The sequence below is a fragment of the Aplosporella prunicola genome, assembly GCF_010093885.1.
Source record: "Aplosporella prunicola CBS 121167 unplaced genomic scaffold K452scaffold_57, whole genome shotgun sequence".
Classification (NCBI taxonomy): Eukaryota; Fungi; Ascomycota; class Dothideomycetes; order Botryosphaeriales; family Aplosporellaceae; genus Aplosporella; species Aplosporella prunicola.
The window spans coordinates 1-11,382 of record NW_022983585.1 but is presented as its reverse complement, the minus strand read 5'-3'; the positions used below and the strand labels follow the sequence as shown (position 1 = coordinate 11,382).

Below are 11,382 nucleotides of genomic sequence, written 5' to 3'. Positions count from 1 at the left end.
TTTTTTTTCAAGTGCTGCTTTACAATTTAACTAGAAAACTGGAAAAAAGAGGAATGGAACTTGCCAGACCGAGCTGTGAAGAATCCCTCGGTTTTCATCGCTTAAATGCATTGCCAAACTACCGCATGTCCAGGGCACAAAGACCTGCCTCTTTAGGCTCAAACGAGTAACGAAGTAGCAAGCGTTAGCGAGGTGGGATGCTGTATCATTCAATTGAGAAAGCGCTGAAAATTGCGCCATTACTCTATAAGGTCTCTGACATGCATATAATCTTGATGCATGAGGTAGCATGAAGATCTGGCGTCCTGAGAGGATGAGGCTCGTCTGGATCTCTTTAAATGGTCCAATTAAGTCCTGATTTACTTGCCAACTTTCAAATCAAAGCTGGGTATCTCTCAATCCACCAAATTGTAATACTATGCCGGACAACCAATATCCTCTCCTTCCTTTGCATCGAAATGATGCCACCTCTTCAAGCTCTTTCATAACAGAAGCTCATCCGACGACTTCGCCTATGCCATCGAGCTCGCCGACGCCTATGCACTCAAATGCATCACCAGCTTCATCAAGTGTTTCGTCATTCGATACCGCAAATGAAACCTCGACGTCCAATCCATCTTCGAACACAGAAACGCATCCGACGACTCATAACATTGCACGAACCAATTCCTCTCAGTATCCAAGCAATGAAGACTCAAATTCCCCAGAAAACAATATAAATTCTATCCCAACCCTCCAATGCCCTCCTGGTTTCGGTACTGGACCCCAATCCCATGGTATTATTCTGCCATCTATACAAGCCAACCCACCACTTCAGGCCGCTACAGCAACACAAAACCCAACAAACATATTATCGGGCATCTCACAGTCCGAGAACAATGATCCCATTCCCCCTCCAGGCTACCCGAGGCTTGCTGTCCAAATGGGTTTGATGCCGGAAGCGGCCATATTTAAACGATTTGGATTCCTTAACGCACAGAACCTATTATACATGCAAGCCGAACTAGCCTCGTTGGAAAGACAACTGCGCACTCTCCAAGTTGAAGATGCCAAAGCGGATAGTAGAAGGTCCGCCTATACCAGAAACTGGTTCTTTCTCAGCCACCCAAATAGTCATGAAGGAGGCAGTGATGACCAATGGCGGCTTGTGAAAAAAATCCGTCGGAAGCTTAAAAAATACAGTAAGTTTGGAAAGCAATAATTCGACCCAATCCACTATTATAAGCCATGGTATGGTAGCACTAAACGCTCCTAGATGAAGCCCTGCTTCAGCAGATCAAGATAGTTTCCGTAGAACCCCCTCGTAAGTCTGATCTTCGATACATACAACAATACCTCAAAAGTCGCGACATGCAAGAAGGATATTTGCTTGGCGATGACGCAACACTATGGGGACAAGATTTGCCCGACGACAAGACGGATCATCAAAAACAACGCGAAGACGACCATGGCATAGACCTTCTAGCTTTGCTGCCGCGACACAATGAAGATTACTTCTCGAAAATGGTAACGGAGAACTTGATACAAAAGCTGGTTGACTTGAACCAAGGGCGGAAACCCTCGACTAGGGTGAAGTTGAAAAGATTCGAGGACGACAATGTCTTGCGATGGACGTTTCTAGTGGCCGGCGTGCTCGCGTCGGCATTGCCCGTCCTGTCTATTGGTATACTCTATGTTGCGAAGTCGCTGAAAGTCCGGATAGGGCTTATCGCGGTTTTCAATGTTGTCCTTTCCTTTTTGATGGCCGTGTTGACCTCTGCGAGCCGCGCTGAGGTCTTCTCAGTTTCAGCAGCATTTTCCGCTGTTCAGGTAGTCTTTATTCAGACAGGAGCCACCGACGAGAAGTGTACGCCAGCTTGACAGGGAAACAAGGAAAGTATAGTCGCAAAAAAATCGTGATGGCTAGGCAATAAAAAAGCCATGTCGAATCAGTTACACTGCTTTCCATACAAAGTGTTATCTTGCGATTCATCGAAACAACACTATGACCAAGTCTAATACTGCTAATGCATGCAAGTATGAGTGATTGATAATGTAAAGTAGAAAGGGGAGCTTTTAAGCGTAAAATGGTATCTAATAGAATTCTCAAGGCGGAGGAGGCTTATGGACTAATAAAACAGAAAAGTGTGCAAGAAACTAATGACAACTGCGGAATCGAGCTGTAAACCATCGGCAGAGCATTCAGACCAGCTGCACCTAGACTGTAATTCACTTGCCGAGGCCTATAACAGCCTTCGATTAGTGCGTGGCCCTTCGGCTGCTTTCCTTCTCCTTTTGCCTTTTATCTCTCATCTGCTTCTCGTACTGGATTTGAAATTGGCGATGCTCCTCGCGCTCTTTCTTCAGTTGAGCATTTCTCTGCTTCTGGTCACCTGTTGAAAGTCAGTTTATTAACTAGATTAGGAAGTTGACCCGCTCACCTTCAGGTGCATAAGGCAATGATTTACGTTTACCTCCTTGCCCTGTCGCGAAGAACCCTGAATTACGTGCGTTCAATTTATTGTTCCATATGGTTTTGGCGCACACAGTGACATCAAAGACCGCAGCCTCAGAAATGATGTAGAAGCGGGACTTTATCGCCACTGCTTCATTGATAAAGATTTTCTTTTCGGCCCGCTCCGCGTCATTTCCCCACCACTGTGCCTCAAATGTGCCGAAGATCATCACTTTGGTACCATCTCCATTGCATATGTCGACAGGAGGGTTTTTTGGGTGATCGAAATACGTAATGAAGTTGTCGGGAAACTCCAAGCCACGTAGCACACGGGCGCTGATGAAAAGAAACGCTTCCTCGCCTTCAAGGCAGTAGTCGAATTTGGCGCGCGTGAGCATCTTCATGGGTTTTTGGTATATTATTCCATTGCTCTCGTAGGGTTTTTTGGGAAGCTCAATCTCGATATCTCTAAGGAAATTCTCGTGCTTGTATGGGTTAGTAAATTGACCAATGGACTTGTACCATGAAAGCCCATACCTTTAGTCGGGTAGAGAAAGTACACCCCAGTACACAGCGCAACGCTTCTCTGATACATGGCCTATTCTTCCTTAGAGACGAGGTGTGGTCATCTTGGTGCGTCTCATAGGGAGACGGTACACGATAATTGTTGGGCGGGCCGACAATAAAAGTGGTACTTGGCCCGCTCGGGGCGATGGTTGCATTGTTCATCCGATACGAGCTCTACGGTGAAATAGAGGCTTCCTTATGAAAGAAATGGAATATTTGTTGACAGAATCGGTGATTTAAACCAGTGGGGCTACTTGGTGGCTTTGAAATCTGCTCTAGATAGTAAGCAAATGTGATGAATCGTCTATATGTGAGCTTCATTCGGGCGACACCGACCTTAGATGGGAAGCAAACTTGAAGGTGGGTAGTAAATCAGCATCGCTAGGGTGTAGTACTTACCAAACAAAGCTGGGTAGTGCAATGCGGGCGCGTGAAAAGTCCCACGTCATACCCCACCAAGTCTGCGACTGGGTGAGGGGAAGCAGCGATAACAAGAGCGCTGACCCCAAGCGGGGTTTGAGGCAATGGATGTAGCAAGCAGAATTTGATGAGAGGCACTGCGGTAGAGAGTAGTACAAGCGAAGAAAGAAATAGGTGTAGAAACAGATCTGGGCGCGATGAAGGGCGTAAATCAGTAGCGCGAAGGGCGGAGTGGTGGTGCCGTGGAGTAGCTTAGCCCCACCTCGGTGCGATCCCCCTCGAGTTTCAGCTAGTTGTAATCAATCATATTGCAATGATTTTCAAGGCAGCTTGCCCCTGGGCTAGGAGAGCAGTCACACTCCGTAGAACCAAACAAAAGTCAGCTGGAAGCCAAAAGTGGAGCCATACCCGATAGCGTAACGGGAATGGCCGAGGAGAGCAAGGAACACGACTGGTGCCAACTCGAGGGTGTGGTACGATTGCTGATGAGGCTCTTCGGAGCAGACTATCCTTCTCGGACGCTGACCAGAACGTCAACTTGCACGCCCGTTTTGGCGAGTTCTTGCGTGTCTCTATAACCCTGTATCGGCTGGAAGGCCATCGTACCAGCGGCTATCTGCCCATGACAGTCTTAGGGAATTTCCCATGTTCCTACGGATATCTGCAGCACATGATGATATCTCTTCCAGATTTCGATACGTTATACCTTTGTGTATTTTGGGATTGTTGGCTGTTCCTATGGCGCGGCATGGGACCCTGCGCACCTTAGACTTCTTCGCCCAAGCGATGAGGAGGTAATGAGATGGTTCGCCGTTCACAGCGCTCTACCGCAACCGAGAAACAGTTGTTTCAGAGTTATCGTGCGGACCTCCAATGAACTCATTCGACGTGTCCACGCAAGACTGGTCCGGAGCTGTTCGGCAGCAAGGCAGACAGTAAGGCGAGCAGGCGGGGGCGGGGCAGAGTCCAGTGAATGCCGTCCACGTCCACAGATATTTCTCCTACCTTTGCGTCATGAAGGCCTAGAAACCCACAAGCAACCGACTAACCGAATGCTTTTTTCCTTCTCTTACTTAAGGGTGATAGTTTTCTCATCTTAGTTTCCTAGTATAAGAGTTGAGCAAAGGTGTCTTTGGCTGTAGGCGCAGCGACAGTTGATAGGCGTGTCGATATGTCTTTTTGCTTTCAAGAAGTGTTCCTCGATGAAAACAGGTAATGCAGTAGAATGAGGAGCGCGACCACAGCATCTTCAATGACTCCGCCGGCGGCACGTCATTTGTCGCACAAGCGCATGTGCAGATGATCACATCGCATAGGCGCTTGACGCACATACGGAACATGCATATCAATGCTGTCAGCCCAAATACGAGTAGCGAATCAGAAGTAAAAAGATCATGCGACCAGCCACCGTCCTTGATATGTCTCACCATCCCATCTCTTTATCCCCATACATCCTCAAAGCGTACCCCACACAAACCGCCTTCTGGCGCCAATACTCCGCAGAGAAGAATCCCTCGCCATCACCCTCACCCTCCCTCGCCTCCCTCGCACACCTCCCCAACTCCACAAACTCCGGCATCATCAAAACCGCCGCAAAGCGATCAAGCTCCATCACCCAACTCAGTAAGTCCTCGATATCAGTTACCGCGTCAGCATCCTCATCGCCGCAATCATCGAGCGGATCATACGAGAAGCGCGCAGCGCACCGTGCTAGCGCGGCGTAGAAGCCCGCGGCATCGGCTTCGCGCGCGGCGCGCCCCATGGCGTGCAGGTGCGGCGTCAGGCGCGTGTGCTTGTAGACGTTGCGGTTGAAGGCGAGGGCGTGGGCGGTCCACTCGGTGAGTTCGAACGAAAGGCGCGTGCGCGTTAGGTTGGGGCTTTCGCTTGCGTTGGAAGAGGCTGGGCTGTGTGGAGAGAGGTGCTGGGCGAAGGCATCGAGTGCGAAAGGGGCATTGCGCTGGTTGCTGGCTGGCGGGGAAGCGCGGGCGGGACTGAGGTCCGAGACGGGTATGTCGGCGTCGGGTGTGTATTGCTGAGGATGTTCTTCCTGTCCAGCTTCCTCGAAATGGATGGTGACAGCCCGGCGCGTGGAAGGACCTTCACCAGGGCTGTTGAAGACGAGCTCATGTTTGCGTTTCCGGGAGCGGAGGTCGTGTTGTGTTTCCGCTGAGGGACTTAACGGGGCATCCACTTGCGATTCCCCCGTTTGCAAAACTTCGCCTTGCCCATTTTCAGTAGCGTCAGGCTGGTGAGCTTCAAAGTCGGAGCGATCCATCGCATCGTGATCGGCTTCAGTTTCAGCAGCGCCTTCCACGGACGTCTCAGATACATGTGCGGAGATGTTGTTGTCTGGCGAATTGCGAAGTGGTGGATGAGCGTCATCGGGAGTTCGTGGGACAAGCACTGTGTCTTTCGGCTCGTAAGGTGGTGGAGAATGGGCTTGAGAACCATCCGACTGTACATGTGCACGAGGCTTATTCAGTCGAAAGGCATCCCAGTTGATTATTACCGCGTCTCTTCTCCCATACAGACCAGTGAAATCTACTGGAAACTGCCTCAGGGATGGCAACCGCTCACAAACTGTCTTCAAGCCTTGTCGCGCATACCCACTTGATTTCACATAGACGGCAAATTCGCGGGCCTCCGAGAGAGTCCTCAGGCCCTCGATGAGATCGCCGGACGTTGCGGTGCTCGGAACGATGGTCTTGGCTGTAGTTGTAGGCATCAAAAGATATCCGGGCTCCTTGAGCTTGAAGCAAAGACGAATAATACTGTCCGAGTCGCAGATACCGACTTCTTTGATCGCGGAGGCTATGACTGGAGCGGTGATGGTCGAAACACTAAGGACTTCATGCGCAAGACCTTCCGGAGCGAATGATTGCAGTGGAAGTACATACAGCAGCTCCCTGTCGCGAGGCCTACGAGCAACTTTGACGGAGACCACCAAAGAGAACCGAACGAAGGCCTGCTCCGCATCCAAGCTGACTTTAAGTGTGAACATAGTATCCTGCTTGTTGACATGCGACACAGATCCAAGTGTGCAGACCTCAGAAGTCTTTGGGTCTCTCCATTCCGCCAACACCCTTTCGGTAACAACGTCATTCAGTGTACCAGACCCGGCCATGCTTTCAATCGATCGATGGATTCAGCGAGGTGGAGAAGCGTCTCGGTGAGCAAGAGAAGGACAGACAAGGTTGCGTAACCTAAATTGAGGTCAGCCAAGAGGTGATTACCAGCACAAACAAATCAAGCAAATGACAATCCCTACACCGATCGGCGTAGAAACCCTCCCACCCGGGCTTTCCGAGCAGGACTTCGGGAGCAGCCCTGACTCCAATGTCGTGGCCTGCCGATTCGACACTGCGCTCGAGCCGACGGACTGAGGACCGTTCCCAACGCCAACTCGAGGACCTAGACCACTGCGGAAGAGCTCCGAGGCTAGTTCCCAATAGCGACCTGAGGGCCAACCGTTGCAGCGGAAGCTGACGGTCGTCCCCAAGCAAGTCGAGGACCCGAGCACTGCGAAGGACGGCCGAGGGTAGTTCCAAGCGGGATGGGGGACCAGGACACTGCAGAGGACGTCGAACGTTGCGCGAAGGATGCACTGATAGAAGCAGCAAATGGAGCGATAGGCAAGAGATGCAGCGGTGGAGTTGCGATGACGCGCACTGAGATGGAGGACGACGCGGAGTCGACGCGGTGCAAAGCGCGCGGCGTGCCAAGAACTCACACGTGATTATTGTGTCACGTGTGCCCCCACACACTCCTCTCCCACGACACTCACCACTCCCACTTTCTGGTTAATATCTCCTAAAGTACTTGTCGATACCATCACAAGATTCTTACCCATCTCAGTCTCCGTCGCAATCACCGGCAACCTCTCATGAGTCGACATTGGCATGCAGCCGACTTCACCGGTCGGGCGCTGGGCTGGACTTCGCCGTGCCAATCGAAACTTGTAAATATGTCAGGCTCCATCTGGGCTCAAGGCTGAATCCAAGCCTGCATCCAGACTCTCATCATACCACGAGTTAGCTGAATCTGTCACGACATACGCTCAGCTTTTCATCTCTAAGATGAGATGGCCGACGCGGCTGAGACACTTGGGACCAGATGCTTCTCTTATCAACAGGAACAAAGCCTACAATAGGTTGGATGTAGCCGCATTGCTTCCGTTGTTTCCTAGAGACTGCACAACACAGAAGAGTACCATCGGCCGCTCAGTGAGGTGATTGGTGTATTCAGCCTCGAAGAAAGCTCGGCTGATCAGCGCCACAAGAACTTTGGGGCTGATATAATTAGCAAGAAACACTCATAAGCATACTGCAGGTGCTCAACTCTCATCACAATCCTGTCCCGCTTCGAAGGCATCAAATTCAACCACACATTTCATTGCATTTCGCCGCAATCAGCCGCTTTCCTCAAATCTTTCAGACATCATGCAGCTAAACGATGACACATGGCCCAAGGACGGTTATGGGTCGTAGTGTATGCAGCGATAAGCTCCTGCTTTAGATCTATTACTCTTACTGACAGAACAATTGCAGCAGTCTAAACGTTCACTTTTCCCCGGACTGATCGACGCACACCTTTACGATCCTAGCGGAACATCATAAGAACTACCTGCAGGAACGACGTCGTACGGGTTGTCTCGGTGTACTCTTATGTTGCATAAAAATGACTTTTAGTCGCCCAAATGGTACTTAAATAAGGGCTTGAATGTCGTAGACTGATTATCGAATACTTCATGGCCTGCCAAGGCCATTCTACTATGAAGAATACAGTTTAATCTTGCTTTCATAAGCACATTTCCAGTGAATATTCCCGTCACCAACCTTCTAACAATCCACAATTCCAACGCACTTGTAATCATCTCCGGTCCTCCAAACCCGTTTTATCCGAAAGCAATGATACCGGAGAGCCTGACCTTTCACCGACAATCTCCTCACCTGCGCCACTGCTACTACTCCGCCTCGAAGATAAACGCCCACCGTCAGCAAGACTCCGCAAGCTAACCCTGTCGGCTCCGTATTCCTCTTCCCAGAACGACGAAAACTGGTTCATTTCTTCGCCCTCTGGATCATCTTGCTCAACAGGCCCATCAGCCCGCACTTGTTCATGCCGTTCGTAGCTTCCAGTGTCGTCGCTGTCCTCGTTGCCTGCCGCGGATCCCACATGGCTTTGTGGGCGGTCGTTCCAATTCTGACAAACCCTTCCGCTGCCCACATCAATTCCCCACCTCCACTGCGACTCGTTCCCGCGACCATCAGTAGCGGATTTATCCACTTGCCACCATCCAAGGCCGGGATTGTCTTTCCATATTGTTGTACCTCTCACTGATGCAATGCCTTCCTTTCGAAGATGGCTGACAAGCGTACTCCCGGCAAGAAATGAAAACCGTGCTGCGATAGAGTCTGGTTCCATAGGTAGAATAGACGCGCTCGGGAAGCGGAATACGACCCACAGCAGACAAATCAAAACCACGAAAAGCAGAATTTCGAGGATAATAGTAGTGCGTAGGTCCTGATAGAAAATCGCTTGTTGGTGGATTGCTGTGCCTTTGATAGTCTTCGATGCTGTAGAGTTGGCTGCTTTCAGTGCATACGGGCGCACCTCACTCAGCATTTGTGTAGTGTATGCCGTGTACATTTCCTTTGTCGCCTTGGAAAGCCCATCTGGGTCACTAAGTGCCGATAGGTCGTTGAGATAATATTTGGCATATGTAGCAATCAGCTCAAAAAAGTTGGTGCTGCCGCCAGCGGGCCAGACGGTAACCCCCTCGAGAGATCCAGGCTGGTACTGTTCTAGACCATATCCTCGGTGATAAAAATGGTCCGGTGTAAACCAATCAGGGGGATCGGAGGTGTTGAGTTCATTTCGGACTATTATGGAATCCGGATCATAGCTGGAAGGGCTCCATGGAAGGATTTTCATTGTCCCATCTAACCCATGGATGGTGGATCGGGTAAAGGTTGTGTTAACTTCAATGGCCTGTATCAATCGTCTGCAAGATGCAGCATTTATTGTCGGAAGGGACACATTAAGCGAACCCGGGGTAAGTAGCGTTCCTGGAATTGAGCTTGTTGAAATCGGCGTGTTGTTCCTGATAGGGTCCTGGATGGACGTGAAATTTGCCAAGATGACCTGGTAATTCCAATTACTGTCAATAACGCATTTACCCTCATACATATTTGGCGATGAAGAACCCGATCCAAACGTGCCTGCTCGATGAGATATTTTGGCACACGCTTCTGTAGCGCAATCAAACGAAAAGTAATATCCGGTGTCAGTCAGCCTTGCGTAAATCGCAAAAGCGTTGGATGGTATCGCGGTACATTCCACGTCGACCGCTATAGCGGGTACGGTTGCATTAATGCTGTATTCAGCACTATTATTGCCGATACTTTGCCAGTCTATCCCGGTGAAGTTGCTGAAAACTATGTTCTCCAGAATTCCTTGTCGTTTTGTCATATTGGTGGTAGGGGTGACGGCCCACTCTGCGTATTGCACTGCACGCGCAGCTATAACATCGGCATCGTATTTTCCAAGTGGGTTTTCCATAATACTCGTATCGATAGTAATGTTGGTGGGGCGCCCAATCTCAGCAAGGTCTGTAGTATATAGCCCGGCAGCTATTACTTTAATGACAGGAAACAAAGACATGGTTAAAGAACAAGCCGCTACAGCAAATCCGAGCTTGTAGATTGGAGCGGCGAATGGAACCAAAATATTTGGAATCTCTTGGAGGCTGAGCTTAAGCGGGTCTTTCTTCGTTGACTTCCAAAGGCTCTTATATGGCGTAAGAGAATTGACTGCGCCATCAATTCCAGACCAGCAATAGCTTAGAAGAACAAGTACAATGGTAGGAACAAAAGCAGTGGCTAGCTCGCTGCTCCCACCAGCGCTCCAGAGGCCGTCTCTCTGTTTCGAAAGAACTTGAAGCACAGCTAGTACAGTTATTACAGCGCAGAAGGCGATTACTAGTAGGCTTTTCGCCCAAGTTCGAAGTGCAAAAGGCCGCCAGCCTTTAGGGTTATCTGAGACGGTTTGACTTTCAACGATTGCTTCCGGAAGGCTTTCTAGGCAAACAACTGATATATCGTACCCAGATTCGCGTGTCTGGCAATTATGAGAGACAAACTTCCATCTGTAGTGGGAGAGCCCACCACTAGCGGTTTTGATTGAAGATGTTGAATATGGTGAAAATGCTCTTTCAGTGTGGGGACTGGAAGCGGCCAGTACTACGGCGGTAGCTGCAATCGGGCCAGGGTCAAGCCGTAATCCTGAAGTGGGCCGAAGGACCGTGGCTAATAGGATACTGGCAATGCCAACAGCTGCCAATAGAGCTTGTAAGATGCGCACTGCAGCTCCCCGCAAGAACATCCTGGAGTCGGTGGTAACTGCGATTCCCTTAATCTGTTGTGACTCGACACTTTTCCGTGCGAAAATGCTCACAACCTGCGTGAACATCTCATTTGCAAGTGTCTCGACATCCTTTCCAAAAGAGGTGGCGTTTGCTAGGTACTTTTCACTCATTGAGACACTGTTTCCATTGGCCAGGGTTGTGAAAAAGTAGTCCGACGGCAGTTCTGCAGAGATCAAAGAAGCACCACTTAATGAGCTCTCTAGAGATCCTCCTGCTTCTCCCAGAGGGACTTTGGAGGTGTTGAAAAATTCTGGGTAAGAAGATATCTGCAGTTGAAGCTGTTTGTCGTAAGGGTTGTTTAAATAGAGCCAAATACCCGTCGCCGGGATGTTCATGTCCACCGGCATGCGACTGTCCGTGTTGGAGCTAAAGTCTGACTTGAGTATCTCACCAGTCGTGGCATTGACTTCAACGTGGACGTCTTGCGTGTAGAAGGTCGGTGAACACATGAGGCCGGCCACTGAGAACAGGCCTTCTGTGCAGGTATCATTGCTAAGATTGTTGTCGTTTGATTTTCCATTTGCGCCATTCTCAG

The 11,382-nt window shown here is 49.9% G+C and overlaps 4 protein-coding genes across 4 annotated transcripts; 1 reads left to right on the top strand and 3 right to left on the bottom strand.

Annotated features, from left to right (window-relative positions):
* Positions 1–898: 898 nt before the first annotated feature.
* Positions 899–1,794, top strand: K452DRAFT_205563 (uncharacterized protein; the record flags this gene model as incomplete). The annotated part of the gene is made up of 2 exons (XM_033536102.1): positions 899–1,181; positions 1,256–1,794. Coding segments are annotated over 2 exons (822 nt in total), but the record flags the coding sequence as incomplete, so codon positions are not given.
* A 444-nt stretch (positions 1,795–2,238) lies between these two features.
* Positions 2,239–3,163, bottom strand: K452DRAFT_313390 (uncharacterized protein; the record flags this gene model as incomplete). The annotated part of the gene is made up of 3 exons (XM_033543659.1): positions 2,239–2,372; positions 2,421–2,949; positions 2,972–3,163. 3 exons carry the CDS (start codon positions 3,161–3,163, stop codon positions 2,239–2,241), a joined length of 855 nt encoding a protein of 284 aa, XP_033391903.1.
* A 1,475-nt stretch (positions 3,164–4,638) lies between these two features.
* Positions 4,639–6,618, bottom strand: K452DRAFT_292589 (uncharacterized protein). The gene has a single exon (XM_033541403.1). The coding sequence runs from the start codon at positions 6,543–6,545 to the stop codon at positions 4,845–4,847; it is 1,701 nt and encodes a 566-aa protein (XP_033391902.1). The 5' UTR covers positions 6,546–6,618; the 3' UTR covers positions 4,639–4,844.
* A 1,672-nt stretch (positions 6,619–8,290) lies between these two features.
* On the bottom strand, positions 8,291–11,296 carry K452DRAFT_313388 (uncharacterized protein; the record flags this gene model as incomplete). The annotated part of the gene is made up of 1 exon (XM_033543658.1): positions 8,291–11,296. One exon carries the CDS (start codon positions 11,294–11,296, stop codon positions 8,291–8,293), a length of 3,006 nt encoding a protein of 1,001 aa, XP_033391901.1.
* Positions 11,297–11,382: the final 86 nt, after the last annotated feature.

Excerpts from the sequence above, each read along its gene's own strand:
- K452DRAFT_292589 (XM_033541403.1), bottom strand. The coding sequence starts at position 6,545 with ATGGCCGGGTCTGGTACACTGAATGACGTTGTTACCGAAAGGGTGTTG.